This window comes from Doryrhamphus excisus, linkage group LG18 (genome assembly GCF_037039965.1).
Source record: "Doryrhamphus excisus strain RoL-2023G ecotype Guam linkage group LG18, RoL_Dexc_Guam_v1.1, whole genome shotgun sequence".
Taxonomy (NCBI): domain Eukaryota; kingdom Metazoa; phylum Chordata; class Actinopteri; order Syngnathiformes; family Syngnathidae; genus Doryrhamphus; species Doryrhamphus excisus.
The window spans coordinates 16,869,327-16,894,894 of record NC_136374.1 but is presented as its reverse complement, the minus strand read 5'-3'; the positions used below and the strand labels follow the sequence as shown (position 1 = coordinate 16,894,894).

General features: G+C 40.8%; 2 protein-coding genes across 3 annotated transcripts in view; one reads left to right on the top strand and one right to left on the bottom strand.

Annotated features, from left to right (window-relative positions):
• The first annotated feature begins 4,777 nt into the window (after nucleotides 1-4,777).
• The window catches only part of LOC144902022 (uncharacterized), a 57,613-nt gene continuing 36,822 nt past the window's right edge, over nucleotides 4,778-25,568 (top strand). Inside the window, exons 1-4 of one of the 2 annotated variants that reach the window (XM_078798387.1) lie at nucleotides 4,778-5,004; nucleotides 5,576-5,694; nucleotides 5,838-6,062; nucleotides 6,680-6,720. In XM_078798387.1, coding sequence (XP_078654513.1) covers nucleotides 4,869-5,004; nucleotides 5,576-5,694; nucleotides 5,838-6,062; nucleotides 6,680-6,709 — 510 coding nt within the window. In that variant the 5' untranslated portion in view covers nucleotides 4,778-4,868 and the 3' untranslated portion in view covers nucleotides 6,710-6,720. Of the gene's footprint in view, nucleotides 5,005-5,575; nucleotides 5,695-5,837; nucleotides 6,063-6,679; nucleotides 7,940-25,568 lie in introns of those variants that run through there. The other variant, XM_078798386.1, reaches the window with a different exon arrangement.
• Nucleotides 10,847-20,875, bottom strand: LOC131106374 (adenosine receptor A1-like). Its single transcript, XM_058055358.2, has 3 exons — nucleotides 20,112-20,875; nucleotides 16,459-16,753; nucleotides 10,847-15,454 (listed from the first exon to the last, which is right to left on the bottom strand). The coding sequence occupies exons 1-3, from the start codon at nucleotides 20,450-20,452 to the stop codon at nucleotides 15,068-15,070; spliced, it is 1,023 nt and encodes a 340-aa protein (XP_057911341.1). The 5' UTR covers nucleotides 20,453-20,875; the 3' UTR covers nucleotides 10,847-15,067.

Below are 25,568 nucleotides of genomic sequence, written 5' to 3'. Positions count from 1 at the left end.
TGGAATGTGGGAGGAAACCGGAGTACCCGGAGAAAATGCACACAGAGACGGCCGAGAGTGGAGTCACCAGTTCTGTTTGTTATATTTATGGGCATAATTTCTCTACACAGGCAAGGCCAAGTTTAGGAACCTGAGGGTCTTATCTCCTCTATTTACAGATAATGATGGTCTCCTCAAACGCTTCACTTTTTGCATTTTCTGCAACAAGAATCAGGTCCTCTACCGTAAATCTGAGGTCATAGTTCTTCTTCTTCTTTGAGAGAGAAGGATTGCATGCTCCAGATTGTAAGTAAACTCTGGCCTCAGGTGTAGGAGTTTAAAGATCTCGGTAAAGGTATCGAGTGACAAGATGATCGATGGGCCGTCTGCACATTGTATGAGACCGTCTTTGTGAAGGGACAGAAGCAGGGTTGCTGGTGGATTTATGTTTCTAACCTCACCGTTGGGATGTGACAAAAAAAAAAAAAAACAGGAGATCAATCATCTTCTTGGGGAAGCACCAGTTTGGGCATCTTTTTTTGGTATGCCGATTTCCCAACAACCAGGTGGAGTCCTCGGGGCAAACTGGTGGCTTCTCTGTGGAACGAGAAGTCTGGGCAGCCTTGCATAGATTTCCACACCATTAAGTATGCTTAGTTTATAGCAGGGGTTTCAAACACGCGGCCCGCGGGCCAAATGTGGCCCGCAGGACACTAGTTTGAGGCCCCCGCCTTGATATGAAAGTTTAATGTTAGTTTGATATGGATGCTGTATGGTATCATGTACCCAGAAAAAAATTATTACGTTTGATTCATGTTCATGTTGAAGGTTAAATAACTGTTAATAGTTATCCTCCCTATCCGTGTGGAAGTGGTAAGTTTTTGGCTATTTAAGTTTAAAGGAAATAACTTGAAGGCTACCGTTTAGGTCGCTAGCTGTCTAGTTTGCGAGTTAGCATGTGTCTCAAGAGCCTGTGGTTGCGCAATATGTTGTAAATAAAAAGAGTATAAATGTGACTATAGTCGTGTTTTGTCATGTCTACAGGGCTCTAATAATGCTTTGTTCATTTTAATCTGAAAAATATCATTTGTCTACCCACCAACTATATGTGCTTTCTTAAGTTTTTATTATTTGATGTTTTATTATTATTATTATTATATTTATTTATTACTGATTGATTGATTTTCTTTATTCTTGATTGGTTTATTTATGTTTCATCTTATTTTGTGTAGAAAAATAAAAATGAAGATATTTGAGAACAGTGGAATGTTTTATCAGAGCTTTTATTGTAGAAAATCGGAACCAAAGCACTGAAAAAGTTTGTATGTTTTTCTGTTTTTTAATAAATGTGGGTTTTTTTTTCTTGGAAAACCTGATGCGACCCAGCCTTGCCCAGACCTTAGCTCCAGTGCCCCCCAGGTAAATTGAGTTTGAGACCCCTGGTTGGGGTTGAACTATAAACCTTACATATAGGCTACTTCCTTAAGTCAGTGAGCCTGCATAAGTCACACTGTCAGTCACAGGAGTTTATACAGTGGAGTTTTAAATTGCGCTGAATGCTAACGAGAAGTTGCTAGGGACTCCTGGAGTACGAAGGAGAACACGGGGCAAAGAGTGAGCACAATAGGGCATAATAATAAATAGAGGTGGTGTTGAAGCAGCAGCGGAGGGAGCCGCCATTGTCATGACAGGAGAAATCCCCAGGCTGATCTAAATTCTCTCTTAACGAATCCACTGGGGCTCCAGTGTGGCATTTTTAGCACAAACTTCCCACACTTGGTCACGAGCCACAACTTTATCCTCCTCTTTGTACTTACGTACGCTTGATGACAGGCTGACTTTAATTAGCCATAAAAAGTAAACAAGCACAAGTTTTGCGTGTACATGATTCAAATTAGGCAATGTATTTGAGCCATTATTATTATTATTATTATTACAGCTTGTCGCTTATTATTATTAGTCCCATCCATAGGTCTCACAAGAATAGGAGCACTAAAACTGCACTTTTGGGAGGAATTTTAGACCAAAAAGAGGCAGCTAGAATATGCACACATATTCCGACTATAAAGAAAAAATTAAATAATATAACCTGCGTATTGTTTTCTCCGGGTACTCCGGTTTCCTCCCACATTCCAAAAACATGCTAGGTTAATTAGCGACTCCAAATTATCCATAGGTATGAATGTGAGTGTGAATGGTTGTTTGTCTATATGTGCCCTGTGATTGGCTGGCCACCGCCTCTCGCCCGAAGACAGCTGGGATAGGCTCCAGCACCCCCCCCCCCACCCCCCCCGCGCGACCCTCGTGAGGAAAAGCAGTAGAAAATGAATGGATGAAGAACTGGTGATAATGGTGAATCACTGGTCACTGTGGAAACATTTTACTAGTTGTGGACTTCTATAGAGCAGCTACACACAATAACCCGCACAGAAATGTTTCTAGAGCTTCCAGAATCTGCACCTATTCCAGCTGTGTTTCCTTGGATTTGTGCTTCCTGCCAAAACGTTGTCTGTTTTAATTTATTCTATCTATGGAAATTCCATCTGGAAATGTGGTCATTCCACTTTTTTTTGCGGGATTACCCGTGTCCCAGACATCGGTGAGCACTGTGGTTGTCTCCAGCTTGTCTGACACAAAAACAGTCCCATGTGAAACGCCGTTGACAAATGAAAATATTTTTCTCTTGCTAGGTATCACCAACCCCAATAAATTCTGCCTGAGCTTGCCTCGTAAAACAGAGAAGCAGAGCTTCTCGGAGGATAGAGAGCTGACCTACAGCACACGCCCATATAAGGAAGCCCACCTATCTGTGACATCACAGATCTCCAATTTTACGACGCCCTCAGAAACCGAGCGTTTTGAACCGTCGCAAACTTTTTTCAGGGCTCATTATCGGAAACTTTGGCATCATTTCACACAAGAATACAACATTTGAAGTATATTTGGGTAGGTCTCCTTTAATGAAGGAAGGTGTGGCATTTGGATTGAGAAGATACTTACTGGAATTTTTGTGTCTCCCAATGGATCGGCAAAGTAAACAATTAGAACATGCCCCACAAATGATGACGTCCAAAGTAGGTTGTTTGAGAAGCCGCAGCCTCACTGCCAATTAAACCAATTTCAATGATTCATGAACTACATTTGCATCCAAATGAACTTTGATTTATTCATATATTATAACGCATCTTAATTCAGATGTAATGAGATATAGAATAACCCACATATGAGATGTTGTGCCACAAATTAATATTTCATGTTTTATTTCCGAAAGAAAACATATTACATATGATAAACGTACAAGCAATCTACACTTAGGGATGAAAATTTCATGAATGTGCTTTTACTGCAGTGAGCCAAGAAAAAGAATGAAATTAAAGCAAATCTCTATCTCTGCACTAATTAAAAATTAACAGATCTTTGAAAATGAATAAAGCAAAAGTGTCATTAACGATTCTACTTCATGTCATTACTTCTGCAGACGTAATGGCTGCTCGTGCTGTTAGGGAAGAGATTGCAGTTGTAGTCATTTTGTTGTTGACGAGATTACCTTCAGCTTTGTAATTATTCTATCATTTGCGGAAAAACAAAAGCACACATTTCCAAAGAGGAACACTATTTCAATAAATATCTTGAAACCTAATCATGGTGGAGGGGTTTGGGTGTCTGTCTATGACCTAGGTAGGGTCGCCCATTCAAACAAGCCAAGGTGATGGACCAGACAACGAGTGATTGACATGACCCTATGGAAAAAGTCGGGAAGAGTGGCTGGAAGTCCAGGCTTCCCTACTGAGACTGATGCCCCCAAGACCTGGACGGGAAAATAGATGAATGGGTAGTTGACATAGTGCCAGTGTGCCTTCATTGGCTGTGTGTGGCTTCATGTCATTGTAGTGCAGCCTGGCCACGCCCTGCACCACTACACACAGATGTGCCGTATTGCGGGGAAATTTTAAGACAATTCCGAAACCCCCTGACTGAAAATAGAGATGCAGTCATAACTGCCTGCCATGAGAGATCCAATATATATATTTTTTTCCATGGGGGCCAGAATTCCTGGTGTCTCTCCTACACGCACACACCATAGCTACATTGAGGGATCATGTGAGGAGCGTCACAACAATGCAGAACCATGGGAATGGCACTAAAGACAATACACCACAGTGTGTACACCGCCCTAAGCAGGGGAGCTGGCAAGTGATGGGGAGTCAAAGGGCTCACCAGCAAGAGGAGGGCCAATGCCAGGTTGATTTTATACTCATGTCTTCACACCAACCTGAACACAACACAACATTGTATTAAAAAAATGTTCCATAACTAAATATAACAAAAATTTACAGCAATACACAAGCGTTATGTGCATTGGAATACGACCTGCTCATGTTAACAATGAAATGCTGCTCTCTGTTGGTCAGCAGTGTAAACTACAAGCTGTATAGTCATTTGCACACTTTATAAATAATTGAATGCTTCATAAAAGATGTTATACGTCAGATAAAAATATCTATATATGTATATATATATTGAAAGAATATTTTTGAATACATTTTTGTTTGTAACTAACCATTCGAGAACCATAAACTAAAGTTATGTTTCGGTGTCTTAGCTAGCTAAAACGATTACTGAACATTTACTGCAATGACACATCAAAATAAGTTGTTTAATATGAGGAAAATATGTACTTAGTGTGTAGAATCAAGGTGTTATATTTATTCTGGAGGAGGAAGTATTTGTTTGTAATGCCACCAAAACAGTACTGAGGGGGCGGTATTGCACCAAAGTGATGGGATGCCAACCGCCATACAAGCGAAGAAGAGACGAAGCGGTGCAGAACCAACGAAGAAGAAGTTCGTCCGCTACTTTTCGCGCCGACTCTGAAACATTAAACAACAATGGCGCCGGGGCAAGCTAAAATCGAGAGGCAAACGAGTGAAATTATTAAATATCTGTTTGCGGACGAGGGCGAAGACCAAACTGACTGCCGACAGTTTAGTACGGAAGTGGAGTGTGATGGCCCAGACACCAACGGTAATTTTTTTTGAGCTATTTTGATTTTAATGTCATATACGCGAAATGTATTTATAATAAATTATACGTTTCAGTTTGGCGTCTATATACATGCTGTGTGGATGCTAGCCTCACTTTACTGCCCGGTGATTCGTCAGATTTCCGAAGAATGTCAAATTATTCAATAACGAGTAAATACAAATCGTGCAGTTATGAACAAGAGTAAACGTCGAAGTGTAATACGCCAAAAACATTAATAAAAATAATAAATCAATTATAGCGTTTAACCAACTACACTGATTCGAAAGTGAAAACAAAGGGCGCTCAGGTAAGGGCGTTTTCCCACCGGAAGGTGGCTGTTGGTAAACAACTAACAGAACATGTCAGTTGTGAAATGTTAAAAGCATACATAAAATGTGCTTCAACAATTTTAGGCCATATTCAAACACAAAACGGCATCATTTTGTTTACAAAATGTGATATTATGGCCACCATATGATTTTATACGACACATGGTGTACCTTAACCCTTTGTATCTGCCCTCCACACTTTCTTTATGTTGTTGATCAACTCCAATGTTTGATTTTTACAGATGAGAACTTCGATCCAGTTTTAATAGCTGATAAACTGAAAGCAGTGGCTGATTCTCTGACTGAAGATGCAGAATTAAGAGCTGCCCTGGCTGACCTGAAGGGTGCATTAGCTCAAGAGGTACACACACACACTCACATCTTAATAGTTGTACTGTTGAGTAATAATACTAGTCCTACAATGTAAGCGAAGTGGAGTAACATTTTCACTGGAAAGCAAATGAGCAATTTGTCCTAAAATGAAATAAATCCCCCCTCCACCAGGCCATTGAGGGAGCATTTAGTCGTTGCGTGGATACCTTGATGCAGACTCAAGTGTGCCACGGTGCTGCTGAAGTGGCTCCAGAAATGCAGCAGATCAAAGTGTGTGTTGCCTTCGGACGGTTTGTGAAGAAATCGTGCCCGGAGCTGAAAATCAAAGCCCAGAGTGCTGTGACGGCATTCCTCAACAGCCGTGTTGCATCATGGGTGACCAAGCAAGGTGGCTGGGTAAGTGGATTTACTTTTCATCTTTTTATGCTTAGTCGGATATTGATTGCAAATTTAGAAAAAAGCAAGTATTTAAAACGGTAAATTAGTCGTTAAAGAGTCTCATTGCAATAAAATGGAACTCAAATTCGTTTTTAATGTATTAGTGTATGGTTATTGGCCATGATATGCAGACAAAGAGAAGTTTGGAGTATGATAATAAAACGTGCCAACAGGGTAAGTTTTTTTTTTTTTCTAGTAGTAGCATCCTTAGCGAGAGTCCAAGTGGTCTACCCTTGGAAACCACTTTGATAGACTGGTGGTGATTTCTGGTCTACAGTAAATAAAGGAGTTGAAATCACACGATGCCATCAAATAGGCCTTTCAGAAGCTTGGGACAGAAACAGGGTGGTTAGGGAAGATATATATCTGGAATACAGTTTAATGAAGACATGTAGCTGGGATAGGCTCCAGCACACCCGCAACCCTCGTGAGGAAAATAGAAAATTAATGAATTAATGTCGTTTGGTTGTAATAAAACCGCAGTTGCATTTTATTTTGGCAAGAATTTGTTTTCTTTTAAAGCTTCATTCTGAATTATTCCTGACTAAACGTTGTTCTGCTTTTGTTTCTTGCAGGAAAAAGTGAGCCAGGAAATGGAAATTTAAATCATGGTTCATAAAGGAGGGATCCTACTTGAACATCAACGTTGCACTGGCAATTTCACTGTCTTGTGTTTGTTTTATTGGGAATATTCCATTTGGGATATTGGGATAATCTTCCATTTACTGAACAAAGTAAATGTAGTAGCACAGTGGTAGATCATTTTGTTAAATCCCTGTGATTATATTTAAAATTCACTGCTTTGCTGTAATGTTTGTTTTGTTTTTTGTTGAAAATGCACTTTGCCACAGAGACTCATATCCGCTTGCCCGCTGTGTTAAATCAGGTTGAAGTCATTATTATGTAAGTTGTATGTGGGAATACATCAGCATTACATGACAAACACATGCTATTTAATATGAAACCCATTGTGACCTAATATTCATTCTTCACGCATAGCAAGGTTTAAATAACGTCAGGTATCAAATCACTGAAGTGTTTTATTTTTGATATAGTTTATTGTTAAATTTATAATTTTTATCTTATTTAGTAAACCTTTCCTTTTGTGGAAAAAAAAAAGAATTGAATAGGTGTAAAACCACATTGCAAAGCCATTGTGATGCTTTTGTTTGCACTTCCGACAGTGGGTGTGATGCCACATTGCATAGAGCCCTATGAATGACCTTTTACTGGTAAATAAAATGCCCATTAATGAAGGGCAAAAATCCTTACATCATTGGCCGATTTGGTCCAATACTGCAATTATGTTGGAAATCATAGGGCCCTAATTGCTGCTTATCGTATTACCATCTCTAACGTCGTTTGGAAACATGTTCATGACAGCAGGGAGGAGTAATGTTGTGGTGCTAATCTTGTATGCGTGACGCTATACCCGCTGCACCAAATTAGTAGTACCTTCGTTCAACATCACAGTTTATTTGATTTATATTTATATATATATATATATATATATATATATATAATTTTAGTTTTTGTTTTTAATCTCTGGTGTTCCAACTCGTTTACAACCAAAAATCCAAACTTGAAATGATGTCCGTACTTGACAATTTTACAAAGCTTAGATCTATTACTGTTTGCTTTTGTTATTTTTTTTAAGCTGCTGCACCTCCCCTGGAGTTCTCAGGCATTCCCTTGGGGAGGTGCACCCCACATTTTGAAAACCTCTGGTGCAGGAACTTATTTTAGACGCTGCATCCATTGGAATGATTGAAATAATATGTAATTGCATTGTGCTTTTATACAGTGCAAATAAATCATACACATAATGTACTGTTCATAGTGTGTTGTCGTCTGTACTACGAGAAACATAGACACTATTTCTAATGACTGCATTTTTTTTTAAAGAATATGGACCATATAGAATTTCCCATGTTCCCATCATGCCAAAGGAAATGGTTAAGTATGTTCCCAACTTGAGTAGCCGCAGCTGTTTTACGGCGTTTTTAATAAGATATTTAAAACAAGGAACACTTCCCAGGCAAAGCGTCTCAATAGAGGAATTATTTTTAACTCAAGGGAGCAATTTATCTGGGAAAAATAACAATAAAAGTAGAAAAAAACCTGATATCTGAAGGACGATGCCATGGAAATTGTGTAAAAGGGCAGTAGACTACATATTTCTCAAGTGTGAAATGTTCATCTTGTATTGTATATTTACATTTCTGGAGTTATCAATCATTATCAGGCTTTATACTTACAGTAATTGGTCTGACTTTATAATAAGGTACACAAAAATACAGTAATTAGGAACTAATGAGTAGTGATGAGGGTTTAGTGTTGTATTTAGTTTATTCATCACAAGTCAGCAGAGGGCAGCAGTGTTTTATGGTTTACTACCTCACATTTTTTTAGAAGTATCATGCTATCAAGCAGCTATAAAAACGTGATGTGAAAGCAGAAGTGGCTTTGTGGTGTCATCATGTGACTAAGAACCAAACTATTGTTGGTGTAACTTCCTCCTCCATCTCCACTCGGATGAGCTGTTGAGAGAAAGTGTGTTATTTAGGTCGCCATAGTCTGTGCCAGTAGCTCCCTGCCTGCATGTGATTGAAGTGTAAATTTTCACTTTTCATTTAAGAGGTTCCACCAAAATATGGCATGTACCATTCAGAAAATAGGCTAATTTGATGCGGAGCTTCTTCCCTGGAGATGCCTCCATTTGCAGCCACCTTCACATCCTGCTGGTTTGTGTCTACTGCTGCCTTCACTTCCCGCTTGTTTACCATTCCTGCTGCCTTCACTTGTCCATGCCTTCCATGCTTCAGTTACTCAATGATTGCAAATGATTGTCATCCATCTCTTTAAAAATGATGGTTTTCATAGAAATGTATCATACAAAGGTAACAGTAGAAAATGCTAGCACTGACTCCTACAATCCTAAGTGCTACCGTTTCATACCGGTCATTTGCAGAAATATTTTTAGTCATTGCGACATGTCAGGGGAAGTCTGGAGCTGTTGGGCATGAAAGCAACTGGGGAAAATAAAACACATTACAAGGCACAAAGTAAAAATAGCTTTGCACAGAAATGGTTCGATTCCTCAGTCTCATGTCTGTAGAAAACCTGCAGATATTTCTTTTTATTTCTGTTGTGATACCAATTGGACAAAAATATTGACATTCTAGTGTACAAACTCTGGATTATTTTGGTAATGGTAATGGTTTTATTTCAATTGAACATGCATCAGATTACAATTGAGTGCATCCCATAATCAGTTCCCAGTTCCACATGTCCAAAAGGAGGAGGAAGAAGCAAAGCTTATTAAATCCTACCCCTCCATCTGGTACTTTTACAATCAGTAACTGTTACATTTGTTTACTTCCTGCTTTCCTAATAGAGCGTAATTAATTAATTATTTTTTTTAATTATTTTTTGTCACGTACCAAAGTACAAGGTGATATGAGCATACAATGACATAATGGGTACCATAGTGACTGTCATTCTAGTTATATATATATATAGCACATCGTGACTATTTATTATTATTATTTATTTTGCTAATACAGTCAGTATCCCTCATTTATTTAGTAAGATAGATGCTTTCACCAATCATCGAATACAATACACTTTGCTACAAGACCATATGTGCACATTTTGTTCTCAAAGCTGTGTTAAATAATTGATAACTTTGTGTTCTGTTTCTGTATAGTTGTGCTAACGGCAGGTAACAGTAACTACTGATGGAATGAACCACTTTCTTTCTCTTTTTTGGTAGGATAAGTAAAATACTGTCGACCAGCTGCTTTTATTGACTTAGTAGTTGCGTGGCTACCTCGCTGCAGACTCAAGTGTGCCAAAGTGCTGCTGAAGTGGCTCCACAAATGCAGCAGACCAGAGCGTGTGTTGCCTTCGGACGTTTTGCCACGTTCTTGTATAATTACTAGGGATGTTTGCAAGATTAAAATGTGACAATTATTCTTAAAGTTTCGATGAAAAGCTATGCCGTGGGAAGAGTGCAGCCAGGAGTCTATCAGACTGTTAATGACGATACACGGAACATGTAAGTGGTCCGTGAATATTGTCATCCATCACAACTGGACTGTTCGGGTTGTCTTGTTTCACGTCTCATCCGAGTGGGCTTTAGACTAGCTAAGCCAGCTCTGTAGTGTGAGAGCTTGGTACAAGATCCCATCTATTTATTCTCTAAAGGAGGAGGTGGGTCCAGGCAGGAACGGTGGTGTCAAATGACGATCGTTATGGAACAATGGAGGGGTGGGTTCTTTTAGTGCAAACATAGGGCTAATCTACTGCAATCAATTTTACATTTGTCTTGTCATAACTATACATCAACATAAATGGTTAGTCGTCGGAGCTACCACTGCCATTATTATTTGAATTACACATTTTCATTTTGTTAGAACAGTTAAACACGAAATGTAAAAAAAAATGTACCTGCATTGTTTTGGGACTCAGTTAAGTGAAATAGTTTGTTTGTCCAGTCCTATATGGTGTCATTGGAGTTTTAAAGTAATATTAAAATATCATCCCGTCCCATTCTTGTGCACCCAATATCGTATATCGTGCCTATCGTCAGTAGACATCACAAAATTCATTGTTGACGCCAGCTTTACAGATGCCATGTTGGGCATTTAAGCATCTAGTAATGGCATAATGGCGTCTAGGGCGCCACATGTTGGTATTCAAGTAATAACAGCCACCTCATGAAAACAGAATAGGTTTATTTGAGGTACGGCATTATGTATTCAAGTGGACAACATACCCATAGAAATTGTGTATGTAGAGAGTAATACAATAGCAACTTACTGTGTTCTATATTTACACTGTTTTCATGTGGTAGTGTATTTCTCCAACTGGTTGAGATAAACACATTATATAAGGTAAAGACACTGCAGTATGTGTAGAATCGGAATAATACTCAATTTTATGACCGTTATTTAGTATATATTTAGTACCGTTATTGTCCATACATCCCACGATGAATCGTTTGAATTCTTTATTCTGATTTATTATCTCGTACATTTATATCATGTAATACTCAGTTTGGCCCCTAGAGGCAGACATGCACCACCGTCTCTTTCACACTCGTGTTTGGTGATTGACGTGCATAAAATCAGCAAAATGCAGTATATAGGTTAAGATTAGATCTAAAAAAAAATGGGATAAAATACATTTTATCATTATAAATTAAAAAAAGTTCCTATTTGTGGTTTACTCAACTCAAAGAGCTAGAGTTTGAATCATGAATAAAAAAATGTGCTTTTGCCTTTGTTGGCCAAAATGGGTACCACAGAAAACAACTGGCAAAATAAATAGTACTACATAAACCATTCACTTTCAAAGTGTGGTACCAGGCATGTACCATGTACATGTAATACTCGGGAACAGCAGGGATTTATTTTTATAAAAATAAAATGATATTAAGGACATACATATAAAATAAAGAGTAGAAATACAATTTTATTAACCAAAGATTTGCTGAAATGAAATTCAAATGATGCAATATTTCACCACCTAAGACTGCAAGCCAATTACCTGTGAATACAATACAAATACATTCACATTCAGGGGTAAACCGTGGTATGCGGAGGTAGCAAACACGGCGGTACTTGCAAAAATATATATTTTTGTGGTGACAGTTTGAGGATCATTGGCATAAACCAGCGGTGTCCAAACCTTTTCCACTGAGGGCCACATACAGAAATACTTACTGGATATTAAAAACGCTGAAATAATCCAGTGTAGGTCAGTAAACTGTATGCGTATCTCTTTAAACATTAAACAAATAGGGTAAGTAACAAAGCAAATTCTTCTAAAATCTACGTATTGTAATATATGTCATTAATAATTAATTCACCATATTTTCCAATATGCCAAGGGCCATAAAAAAAAAACAAGCTTCGACCCAAAAATGGCCCCGAGGCCACACTTTGGACATCCCTGGCGTAACACATTTTCCACATGTAATAATTTAATGTACATCAATATTAAAGTATAACTATGATTGTAAAGCTCGGACATGAAAAAATGACTTGCACTTGCCTGCTTGAGCTTAGCTTTGAAATGTTCAATAAATAAATTACAATCATTTCTACAAATAAAAAGTACAAATAAAAGCATTTTTCAACATAAGACATAAATTACCCTTCAAATAGTTGTATGCAAAGACAACATCTACCACAATATATATATAAGCGTATATATTGGTGTTCTACTGTGTATTCTACATGGTGTCACAAAGGGTGAATACTGAATACTAGTACTAGTGTACTTCACGACGGTGATAATAACAGCCCTGATTCCCATTATGAAACAAAAACACTGTACTTACACTTGCACGCAAAATTATTCACACACTGGCCACATCTTGCATCAAGTGAGTTCTTATTTGTTCAATCAACTTTTGTTTTAGCTGCACAAAACATAAGGAAAATATTGATGTTCTATTCATGTCAGGCTGCACGGCAGTCGAGTGGTTAGCGCGCAGAACCGAGTTTGCATTTTCTCCGGGTACTCCGGTTTCCTCCCACATTCCAAAAACATGCTAGGTTAATTGGCCACTCCAAATTGTCCATAGGTATGAATGTGAGGTCCAGGGTGCACCCCGCCTCTCGCCCGAAGACAGCTGGGATAGGCTCCAGCACCCCCCGTGACTGTTGTGAGGCTAGGCGGTAGAAAATGAATGAATGTCTTTCTAACAATGGACGTCACAGAGGTGGTTGGCATCGAACTCAACCAACCTCCACTGGTAAGTTCCATGCTCTCTCTCCATGACCGACTGATATTTGCTCAGCTTGCGTTCATGGGTCTCTTCCATCGGTTCTTGCCAGGGTACCGTCAGCTCTATCAAGGCTGCTCTGTTGTCCGGGACCAGAGCACGACGTCTGGTCCGAGGTCGGTTACCGCAATCCCCTCTGGAAACTTGAGTTGCCTTCGAAGGTCGACTCTGATTTCTCGGTCCTTTGCCGTTTGTCATGGGCTTTGGTTCCTTGTCGCTTCCTCTTCTTATCCAATCCATCGGCAAGTCATGCCAGCACCCACTCACTCCAGCACCCGGTCATGGCGCCAACTAAACCTAAGACAGAATGTGTTCCTGGTTTGCTGGTTTCTAGCTCCGTGTCCAGGAGGGAACCTCTTCCAGTCTCCATCTTCGGACCTTTGTTGTCATTGGCAGTACATCATAAACGGAGCGAAGGAACTTTATTCATACTCCAGATGTCCTTGCAACTTGGATCTCCCATGGACACCGTCCCACCGGGTCTAGCTGCCCTCCTCTTTCATGGCTACTGCCCACTTCCTCCACTGCCCAGATCTCCTTGTGGGCCATCTCTCTCCGGTCCTTTGCCTTAGTCTGCTTCCAACTTGGACTCCCTTGAGTCACGTGATCATGATATCAGCATGTTGTAAGCACTCTTCCGCTTCTGTCGGGGCTCTGCCGGCTTTCCACTTCTTGTACATTGAGAAACATTTTTGAAATAGTCAAATAATGAAAGTAGCACGCCCATTTTGCTATTTTCTTTCGACATTCCCTGCTAATGCACCAAAAAATGACCACTTAACTCAAAATAGGCCAGTTTGTGAATCATTTTGGGATGGACTGTATGTAATTCCATCACCCACTCTCCCCAAATTTCACACCTACTGATGAGTCCAATCTGCTCAGTGACACAAAGTGGTCGCTTTCAATCTCGCTACATTTTAGGGAGAGAGTGACATTCAGTTGCAGTAGTCATTCAGTTGCAGTACGTTCTACGGTTAAAATGAAGCATCGGTCTTGAACGGTGGTGTGGTGTTTTTAGTCGTATTAACTTCCCTTGTGCTCAGACACAACAGTGACGACACACCATCGTTCAGCTATGGACTTAGACGTTTGAGTATCAGCTGATTTCACCTTAATGGTTGTGTGAAATATTTTTTGTCTCACTCCCATTTTTCTTTTGTATTTGAAGCTCTACTAATGGTCGAGTGGTTAGCGCCACTCGACCTCACAGCTAGGAGACCAGGGTTCAATTCCACCCTCGGCCATCTCTGTGTGGAGTTTGCATGTTCTCCTCGTGCAAGCGTGGCTTTTCTCCGGGTAATCCGGTTTCCTCCTCCATTCCAAAAACATGCTAGGTTAATTGGCGACTCCAAATTGTCCATAGGTATGAATGCGAGTGTGAATGGTTGTTTGTCTATATGTGCCCTGTGATTGGCTCTGTGATTGATCTCGGCCAAAGACAGCTGGGATAGGCTCCAGCACCCCTCGCGATCCTCGTGAGGAAAAAGCGGTAGAAAATGAATGAATGAATGAAGCTCTGCTAATAAAATCCAACAGTTCAAAATGCCAAGGGATAAGATTTTTCCATCTGTGCAGTCAACATTCCTTCTCCCTCTAAAAGCATCCGATTGGAATTCTGCCCGTCTCAAGTTAACCAAACTGTGTTTGTGTAGCCCATATCACGTTACTTAAAATGGAATCCAAAAAGTGTTGCACTTAAGTTCAAAAAGAAGAAGAGTGTAGACTGAATCATAGTCATTCAAATCCACGATAAGCCCCTTATCCCATGTGACATCATCAACAAATTGTAGCTGGTAGAGACATAAACAAAAACATTCCCATCTGAGTCAGTGTCTGATTATCCTATTCTCATAGAGAGTTCCGAAGGGGTCCCTGGTGGTGTCATGGTACGCGCTTCTGCCTTTCATGGCAGAAGGCAAGAGTGCGAATCCCAGCCAAGGTTGCGTCAGGAAGGGCATCCGGTGTAAAAACTAAGCCAAAACCACTCATGCAATTGACTTGCTGTGGCAGTTTCCAAATGAAGGGGGTGGGCAAAATAGTTCTGGATGGAGTAGATCCACAGTCAGCTGTCTGATGTCCTTTAAGTAACGTCCATTTTTAATTGCTTCAGCTTTTATAGTGCTAAACACTGTACCGAGACAGAGTCGTTGTTAGGCGCCAAGGGTCACACATCATCATCATCGTCATCATCATTGTGCCTCAGCCTCCTCTCAGTGCTCTGTCTTCTCTGACTTCCTCTCTGAGGAAGCTGACCGACCGAATCTCGACACATGACATACTGTTTCCAGATTTTGCTGAAGGCTGTGCGGAATTTCTTAATGCGGAAAGCATACACGATGGGATTGACCGCAGAGTTGCCGTGCGTTAGCAGGATGGCGATGTAAATGAGGAATCCCGGCTTGTCACAATCGGGGCAAAAGAGAGTAATGCAGTTGAGGATGTGAAGGGGAAGCCAGCTCACCGCAAAGAGCAACAGAACGAGGGCCAAGGACTTGGCAAGTTTGAGCTCCTTGCCGAAGTATTGACTGGGGTCTGCATGGCTCACTGTCACCTGCGCAAAGACAAAGGGGAACAGTGTTAGCGTACAGTATAAACTGAACAAAGCCGCTAGGGCAGGGGTCTCAAACACAATTTACTTGGGGGCCACTGGAGCTAGGGTCTCGAGACTGGGCCGCATCAGGTTTTCCAAAAAAAAATGAATAACCTTTGCTTTGGTTTCGATTTTCTACAAGAAAAGCTCTGATAAAACATTCCACTGTTCTCAAATATCTTAATTTTTATTTTTCTACACAAAATAAGATGAAAAATAAATAAACAAATCAAGAATAAAGAAAATCAGTAATAAATAAATATAGTAATAATAATAAAACAGTAAATAATAAAAACTTAAGAAACCACGTATAGTTGGTGGGTAGACAAATGATTTTTTTCAGATTAAAATGAACAAAGCATTATTAGAGCCCTGTAGACATGACAAAACACGACTAAAGTCACATTTATACTCTTTTTATTTACAACAGATTGCGCAACTGCAGGGTCTTGAGACACATGCTAACTCGCAAACTAGAGAGCTAGCGACCTAAACGGTAGCCTCCAAGTTATTTCCTTTAAACTTAAATAGCCAAAAACTTACCACTTCCACACGGATAGGGAGGATAACTATTAACCGTTATTTAACCTTCAACATGAACATGAATCAAACGTAATAATTTTTTCTGGGTACATGATACCATACAGCGTCCATATCAAACTTGCGCGGGCCGCACTAACATTAAACTTTCATATCAAGCAATGGATTTTTTTTTTTTGAGGAGGTATTATAATGGTGCAAATGTAAAAAAAAATTTGCAAATGTGTTCTCTTTTGAACGCATATTGTTTTGAGAGGCCAAACTGCTAAACTCTACTGTGGCCCCACATCACCAAAATCCAACCAGAACTCTGCTCACGGGACGAATTTGGGGGGGGAAGTCACAGTGCTGATGGGTGTGTCGTATACCTTCATGTCAAAAAATCCAAACCATCCCTTTTGGGAATGTGAAGAAGCCCGTCTCACCTTTTTATTGAGCTGCTTATGAATCATGTAGAAGATCTCCACGTAGATGACCAGCATGAGGAGCAGAGGGGGCAGCAACCAGCCAAAGAAGTTGAAGTAGACCATATAGTCCATGCTGATGACTGTCTCAAACTGGCAGATCACCACAAGGTCATCGCCGACAAGGGATCCATTGTCACGGAGATGCTGTAAATTATTCCAGCCAAACATAGGTGTGAGGCCCACTAGGATGGACACCAGCCAACACAGCAACACGGCCATGCCAGCTCGCCGAGGGGTCACCACTCGCTTGTAGCTATGACGACGGGGGAGAAGAACAAAGCATTTACCACAGTCACCGTACTGTACAGTATGTTAACTGTAGTACTCGTGTAGGCATTTTGAATATCCAAATACACAAAGTATGTGACTGTAGTTAGCAGGAAGCTGACATGTAGTACTTATTGGGTTACTTCAGAATGTAGAGGATTGGGATTATCTTCTCATGTCAGTGTAAGAACCTGATACTTCAAACACTGAGGTATCTGTCATGCTTTGTTATATTGTGTTTTTGTTTATTATTGATGGTTTGTATAATTGTAATGCGATAGTGATGGTATTACGTCCACACTAAAGATAATTATCGGAAATCCCGATCATACAAAGCATTAAAATATGATATCGGTTGACATCAGTATCAGACCGATATTTTAAAAATGCTGTGTACAACACATACGTGTTCATGTCATGTTGTCACGATCGGGCTTCACCCCCTCGTGACAGCTTGTTTAGTTCCTATTTTACCTTTGTTCCTAGCTATTATTTTTGCTTTGTTGAACAGAGTTGAACAGAAAAAAAATTGGGGTGTCCGATATTGACTTTTTTTTTTGCCGAAAACCAGTATGCCGATATGGTCCAACTCTCAATTTCTGATATCGAGATCAGTCCATACCAATACCGATATGTGTCACAATGGGGCTTCACCCCCTCGTGACTGTTTAGTTCTTCTTTTATCTCTGTTCCTAGTTCATGCCCTTATTTTGTATTCACTTCCTGTGTTACTTTGTTCTGTTTTCAGTTGATTTCCATTATCTCCCGCACCTGTTATCCATTATTTGTGATTCCTATTTAAGTTCAAGTGCGCGGTCCTTTGTTGGTCGGGTCATTCTGTCACGTTCCGGCTTTAGAGCTTTACGGTTCGACCCCAGGATGCAGAGATGATGACCCAATTGCAGGTTAAAATATATTTAATGTTGCTATGCAGCAGAACTAAATAGGAATCACAAATAATGGAAAACAGGTGTGGGAGATAATGGAAATCAACGGAAAACAGAACAGAGTAACACAGGAAGTGAATACAAAATAAGGGCATGAACCAGGAACAGAGGTAGAAGAGTAACTAAACGAGCTGTTACGAGGAGGTGAGACATGTTACACATATCGGTATTGGTATCGACTCTCAGAAATTGAGAGTTGGACCATATCGGCATACCGGTTTTCAGCAACAAAAAAAAAAGCCAATATCAGACACCCCCAATTTTTTTCTGTTCAACTCTGTTCAACAAAGCACTCTCCCTCACAGCTAGTTGACCCAGGATTATTCAATGATCACTCAACCCTGCATGAACAAGCTCTTCCCAAATATGACGTCAGGCTTTGTTTGTCATCCCATCGCCCGCGACTGAGCCCAGCTGCTTGTAAAGCTCGGCACATCTACGGATCAGCCATAAACACTAAAAAAAAAAAAAAAAACCTTTGACTTGGAATTTCTAAATGTATCTCCACGGTAAAATAAACGATGCGTTATCACACATCTAAAGGAGACGTCTCTTCATGGAGGTTTGCATCCTAGCAACATGCGCTTCAAAGAGTCTTCCGTAGTCTCAATAGAGGTTGACTTCATTTCTGACTAACGTTGCCAAAATACTCAACTAAGTTGTAAAAATGCTTGATAAATAATTGTGCAATTTTACATAAAACATTACAGCGCTAAACATCCAAACAATAATAAATATTCACCTAGGAATTGCTTATATTTTGTAACCAGTGACGTCCTCAAGGAAAATGATTTCCACTGGTATTTTTGTGTGTGTCAGCTGCCAAGTTGATAAATTATGCAATCCATCAAGCCACCAGCGTGAGCCTATTGACCAATCATGCATTCTTCACCAGAATCTTCCAGGCTGAAACCTGAAGTTTTCTAATACAGCATAATACAACAATGAATCCAATATTAAATGGCAGTATAAGTTTGTTATTTAAAACATATTTCAATAAATAATATATATTTACATATATGATTTTATATTGTATGATGATCTCCACCAATCACTGAAAGGTGAGAAGCTCTCTGCTTCTTCACACTGCTGGGTTTTTCCCACACACCAAATAAATCCACTTTAAGAGCTTCCTGTCCGACTCCTCGCTAACTTCCTTTCCCCTCCAGCAAGCCATCAAGACAACTCATTGTTCTTTTGGGTTTTTTTTTTTTATCAATCCCTAACTCTATTTGGGTCAATACGGAGCTGCGGCAGCACTTTCTCTTTTCACTTCTGTGCACACTTCAGCTTTACAGATGCCATCTATCTGTTTCCTAGTTACTTCTTAATGGTACCTTGCCAGGACGTGTCTCTATCATGCACGGGGGAATGGTAGTTTGTCTATATTGGCCTCTCGCCTCGAAGCCAGCTGGGATAGACTCCAGCCCGTTCAGGACCCTACTGAGGGCAAGCGGTACAGGAAGTGGATGGACTGAGATTTTACAAAAAGGCAAAATTAATTGATTTTTAGTTCCCAAAACCCATATTCTGTCAAAAAAAATTGTTGTAGTTTTTCTCTGAGTTGTGGCTGTAGTACTGCAGTAGTGCAGTACACTAATATATATATATTATATATATATATATAGTAATTATGGTGGCCCTGGCGGTCTATGTGTGTAGTTGCATTACAACCCTGTACAGTAAGATGGCATCATAACTCTGCTTCTGAACACACCTTATATGCATGTGGTCACACATTACATATTAACACACTTGGTATTAAATATAATAAGATGGTGGATGTACAGTCATGTATGTTATCTTTAAAATCAGACTAAAAAATGTTGTTTTTTAATTTCTTGTGCTTGTTACATGGCACAAGTTTTGTATCATTGCCATTTATGCAAACCAGACGATGTCACATCCACCACAGATAGATCACAGTCCTTTGAGACGCAGTTCACATAAATATAACATGATATTAATGTATTTGTTGGTCACTTATATATTGTAATTACTAATAGTGTGATATTAAATTCAATATTTTGAGTCATGGAAACAAAACCAGCTCTTGTGTTGCTTTGTAACATTTAGTTTTACATTTCTAAAAGTACTTTGAAATACAGTTATAAGTAGAGTATGTTAGTTATCAAATATATTTCGCTCCTATATCAATTACAGTGCAAAGTGTGCGTCGCTTTGTTCCATTTGGTTCCAAAAAGCAGCTCCTCTATGAATTGATGTCATGTGTCGTTTACACGGTCCAAAGAGGACAAACCGGATTCACATTCCTTTGCCAAGTATTTGAATGCAGCTAGCCTTCCTCGGACTCGCACAAGGTGAAATAAAGCCGAACACGGCGACCTCCACCCGGACACAAAAGGCGAACAAGACGCCACGAAGCGGGGCTCCTACCTCATGGGTATTTTCACTCTCAGGTACCGGTCGATGGCGATGGCCAGCAGGGCCAGGATGGAACTTTGCGTGAGGACCAGCACCGTGCAGGCGACCAGCAGGCAGCTGTAGAAGTGAGTGTGGAGTCCGATGCTGATGGTGATGGCGAGGGGGATGACTAGAGCGCCCACCGCAATGTCAGCCAAGGCCAGGGACACGATGAAGCAAAACGTGGTGTCCCGTAGCGAGCGGTTGATGCGCACGGCCCAAACCACCATCACGTTCCCGATGACCGACGACACCGCGATCAGGACCTCCATGCCCATGTAGAGGGCTTTGGACGAGGGGAGGACCCAAGTCATGTTCGGGTTAGGCTGCGCGCTCGGAGGGGAGCAGCCCGACTTAAGACCCGCTCAAGTAGATCCAAACAACGTAGTAGCCCCGCTGAGGTGGCCGCTTCCTTTGAATTCATCTATTTTTTTTCTTCCCTTCGAGTCTCTCTCGTCCTGGATGCGGAGATGCGCAGCGGACGCAGAACTTGGTCCACACATGCTCCTGGGGGGGCGAACGAGAAAGTGGCTCCTCCAGTCCTGCTGCCGAACACCCAATGAGTCACAAAAGCGCCTTTCACGATGGAGAACGAACGATTTGAAAGCCTTGACACGCAGAAACCTTCACAGTCCGCCACGGCTCTGCGTAAAGATGACTCGCTTTCATGATTGCGACATCTTATCATGTTGGGAATTTTCCAGCAGACAGTTTGTGTGTCTGCTTTACTCTTCGTATGTCTCAATTAATCCCAGAATCCCTGGTCAGTACCGGAATTATTTATCGTAGCTCAGTGCTAAGTCATCCTCCCGTGATGCACCCAACCAAAAAGTTCAAGTACATAATAATGAGGATCATTCCGCAGAATTAATATTGTAAATGTATATTTCTCTAATGTTTCTGTGCTATGCTGATTTGAATGGCGGATGAAGAGACAATCAATAAGTGGTTTAACAATTCACATCATGTACAGTACTACATGCTAGTACACGGGTGGAAGTATCGCACGCCTGATCGTGTAATCCATCATTTAGAAATACTGCTATGTCAGCGATATACAACTCATTTGTTATGGAGGACACATTTTCAGACATCCCACTTCTCTATTATTCCTGTTTCCTCATCAAATGATGTCATAATGTATGATAGAAAGTGAAATACAGATCTTAAGACCAGTTGAAGAATTGCTAGAATATGCATTTTGCACATTTGGACCATTTTTGGCATTTGTGCTTACAACTCCACAAAAACAAGAGCATTTGGAAAAAAATACAGGACAAGATTCCAACAGGTTCTAAAAAAATATCAAAGACTGATCCAAAAAAATGTAGGATTATTATTTTGGTGAGAATCACAATATGGGGGGGGGGGACTATGGCGCTTGGTGGGGGTCTGGGCTGGACTAATAATAGACCATGAAACAGCGACTGTTTCTGAAAAAAACACAATATAGTGAGGGACAAAATGCCTGTCAAAGATCCTCTATACGACAGAAGCACTGCTTTAAAGAAGGCTACCGGTCGGATACCTCCTTAATAAGTTCCTAAATTCTTTTCATGAAGAGTTGATCCTCCAGAATGATGATTATTCCTCAAAAGTTGAGCGTGGAAGAACTTTGGAGTTCTGGCCACAACCCCATCAAAACACATCACGTTCCCAAACACCCCCAGAACAAAACCCACCTCACTGGACAAGATGACTGATGAGTGGTCTCCCCCCCCCCCACATTGAGTATAATGAAGGTGCTGAGGATGATTCATGTGTGTCTACGTGCTCAATCATCTGAAAGAAACTCATATTTTGCATTTTTTTCATAACCACAAAATTGCTTCTCCCTCCTCCACACTGATGAACTCATTAGTACAATAAAAGCCAATGGTTGAGGATCTACGGTAGCCACACAAAAGGGAGTACACCCCTCACATTTCCACAGCCATCTTTTCAAGGGATAATCTCATCAAAATGAAAGGTCTCTGTTTTACGTACTACAGCCGTAATCCTCTTGGGCGGGGAATTCAGCAGAAATGCACAGGTTTGATGCTGGAATTCTCCTCCATGATGACGTCACCGGTGCAGCGGGTGGATGATGAGACACAAAGCGCCCCTCCACCTTCGACTTAAGGATGTCCAAGAATGCTTTAATTAGGTTTCAGCTCTGGAGACATACTTGGTTGGCCACTCTATCTTCATCTATCTCTATCTTCATCTTCATCTTCAGGTTTCGAAGGAAGGAACTTGTACATGCATGTGTTTATTTTGCATCATTTTAGGCATGTAAAATAATAATTATTCTCTATAAAACATATTCATTCATTCATTTTCTACCGCTTATCCTCACGGGGGTGCTGGAGCCTATTCCAGCTGTCTTCAAGCGAGAGGCGGGGTACACCCTGTACTGGTGGCCAGCCAACCCCAGGGCACATATAGACAAACAACCATTCACACTCACATTCATACCTACGTATGTCTATATGTGCCCTGTGATTGGCCGGCCACCAGTCCAGGGTGTACCCCGCCTCTCGCCCGAAGACAGCTGGGATAGGCTCCAGCACCCCCGCGACCCTCGTGAGGAAAAAGCGGTAGAAAATGAATGAATGAATGAATGTTTACAGTTACGGCTGACAAGTGGTTAGCGCCCAGGCCTCACAGCTCGGAGACCCGAGTTCGATTCCACCCTCGGCCATCTCTGCGTGGAGTTTGCATGTTCTCCCCGTGCATGCGTGGGTTTTTTCCGGGTACTCTGGTTTCCTCCCACATTCCAAAAACATGCTAGGTTAATTAGCGACTCCAAAATGTCCATAGGTATGAATGTGAGTGTGAATGGTTGTTTGTCTATATGTGCCCTGTGATTGGCTGGCCAATTTTTTTTACATTGCAATCCTTTATATAACATGATGAAAAACTTACCTCATTTTCAATAATATGAATCTACATGGGTTGCATGGTGGATAAGTGGTTGGCATGCAGGCCTCACAGCTAGGAGACCCAAATTCAATCCCACCGTTAGTTTTCTCCGGGTACTCCGGTTTCCTCCTCCATTCCAAAAACATGCGACTCCAAATTGTCCATAGGTATGAATGTGAGTGTGAATGGTTGTTTGTCCATATATGCCCTGTGATTGGCTGGCCACCAGTCCAGGGTGTAGAAGACAGCTGGGATAGGCTCCAGCATGAATGCCCGCAACCCTCATTAGGTTAAGCTGTAGAAAATGGATGGACTATTGTTCATTTTACTAAAAAAAAAAATAATAAAATAAACAAATCTGTCCTTGGTTATATATTCCATATTTACATATTTCCACAGCTGTCTGGGACCCACCCAGGATGCATTTGCAACCCACTTATGAGTCCCGACCCACCAGAGAATCTCTGCATCTCCGCCAAATGGCTATCATTAGCCGACAACAAACATAACTAATGCGTGTGGGTGCGTGTTATGTGAGGCGTGGCTTCCACGCTCGGAGCAGGAAGATGGGCTGGGGAGGGATCTTAATGCTTGGAGCATGTTTGGAAGTTAGCGTCCTCGAGGCAGCCAGACGCCTGACGGACGCAAACAGTCGCTTTAAACGATGTCAAATTAGATAGAGCTGTATTGACGCATTAGCATGCAGACGTTGCATATCAATACGTGGGAATGAACCCAGCTTCATCTTTACAAAAATGACTTTGTTCTTTTGCATCTTAACAATAAATGTTGTGTGTTTGATTGATTGAATGAACCATCACACACACACACACACACATACACACACTGTGACCCCATCTTCCATGCAGGCCCATTGAGGTTGCGTTGAATGCGTGTTGCGGCTGTCGAGGCATGATCATTTAGCGAGAGCGAGAGAACGTGCAGCTCCTCATCAGCCTTCTGCAGACCTGCACAAATGAAGGCACCGACGGCGTGCTGGCAATTTCATTGGCAGGATGAGGCCGGCATCACGACGACTTCATTTGCTGACCCGCAGGCCGCGTCAGACGTAGACGGAGTATGAGTGAAGATGAAATGAGCAGTGTGCAAAAGTACGGAGAACAAAAACAATATCTGCGGAGCTTTTAAACTATTACATGAAATTAATGTAGAGAACAGAAAAGATATTAGAAGAATATACGGCATAATCACACAATAAAATGGATTTTCTCCGAAATGTTGACATAAAAAGCCGAGTATGGTGGAGTCACATTAAGATGATTTAATGCACGGCTGAGAGACGCATTTACTACACGACTGTTAAAACGTCCTGTGCTGTGAGATATGAGATATGATAAATACGCTTATCATTTTTTCAAAAGTCAACTTAACAGGAAGCCGAGTGCTTAGCATGTAGGAGATCGGGAAGGCACGGGTTCGAATCCATGCTAGGTTAATTGGCGACTCCAAATTGTCCATAGGTATGAATGTGAGTGTGAATGGTTGTTTGTCTATATGTGCCCGAAGACAGCTGGGATAGGCTCCAGCACACCCCCAAACTTAGTCAGGATAAGCAGGATGGATGTACATTCATTCATTCATTTTCTACTGCTTATCCTCACGACGGTTGCTGGGGGGTGCTGGAGCCTATCCCAGCTGTCTTTGGGCGAGAGGCGGGGTCCATATCAGCCAATCACAGGGCACATATAGACAAACAACCATTCACACTCACATTCATACCTATGGACAATTTGGAGTTGCTAATTAACCTAGCATGTTTTTGGAATGGGGAGGAAACCGAGGTACCCGGAGAAAACCGAGGGTGGGATTGAACTCCGGTCCTGCATGCCAACCACTTGAACACCGTGCAGTCCATGTATATTCATATTATTGAAAATACTATGAAGTAAGTTTTTCATCATGTTGTATAAAGGATTGCAATGTAAAAATATATATATACCGTATTTTCCGGACTATAAGTTGCACTGTTTTTCCTAGGTTGGCTGTTCCTGCGACTTATACTCCAGAGCGACTTATAAATGAAAAAAGTGTTTATGTTCCATAAACACTGGACACCTTTTGTGTTCATGTTTATTTTTTATGTAGCTGAATAAGCATTGTGTTAGCATATCTTACACCTATTCAGCCTGTTCTCTATTCTTTTATTGTTAGAACTTGCCTTCCAAGAGGACCTAATGTCTGTTTTGGTCAAGTAGTTTGGAATAAATAAATAAATAATAATAATAATAATAATAAATACATTTATAAATAAATAAATAAAAATGTGACTTATACTCGAGGTATGTTTTTTTCTACCTAATTATGCATTTTTGGCTTTGTGCGACTTATAGTCCAGAAAAAACAAAGAAAAAGCATGCAGTCTTCAGCTTCTCCACAATTTAATATGTTTTTATTTATTAATGCGTTCAGTCTGCCCCCTATTAAAGGACGTACTGAAAGCAGTGATGTGTGATGAGGAACTACTCCATTGGGAAGGTTTTTTTTTTTTGCTCACTGGGCGGATAA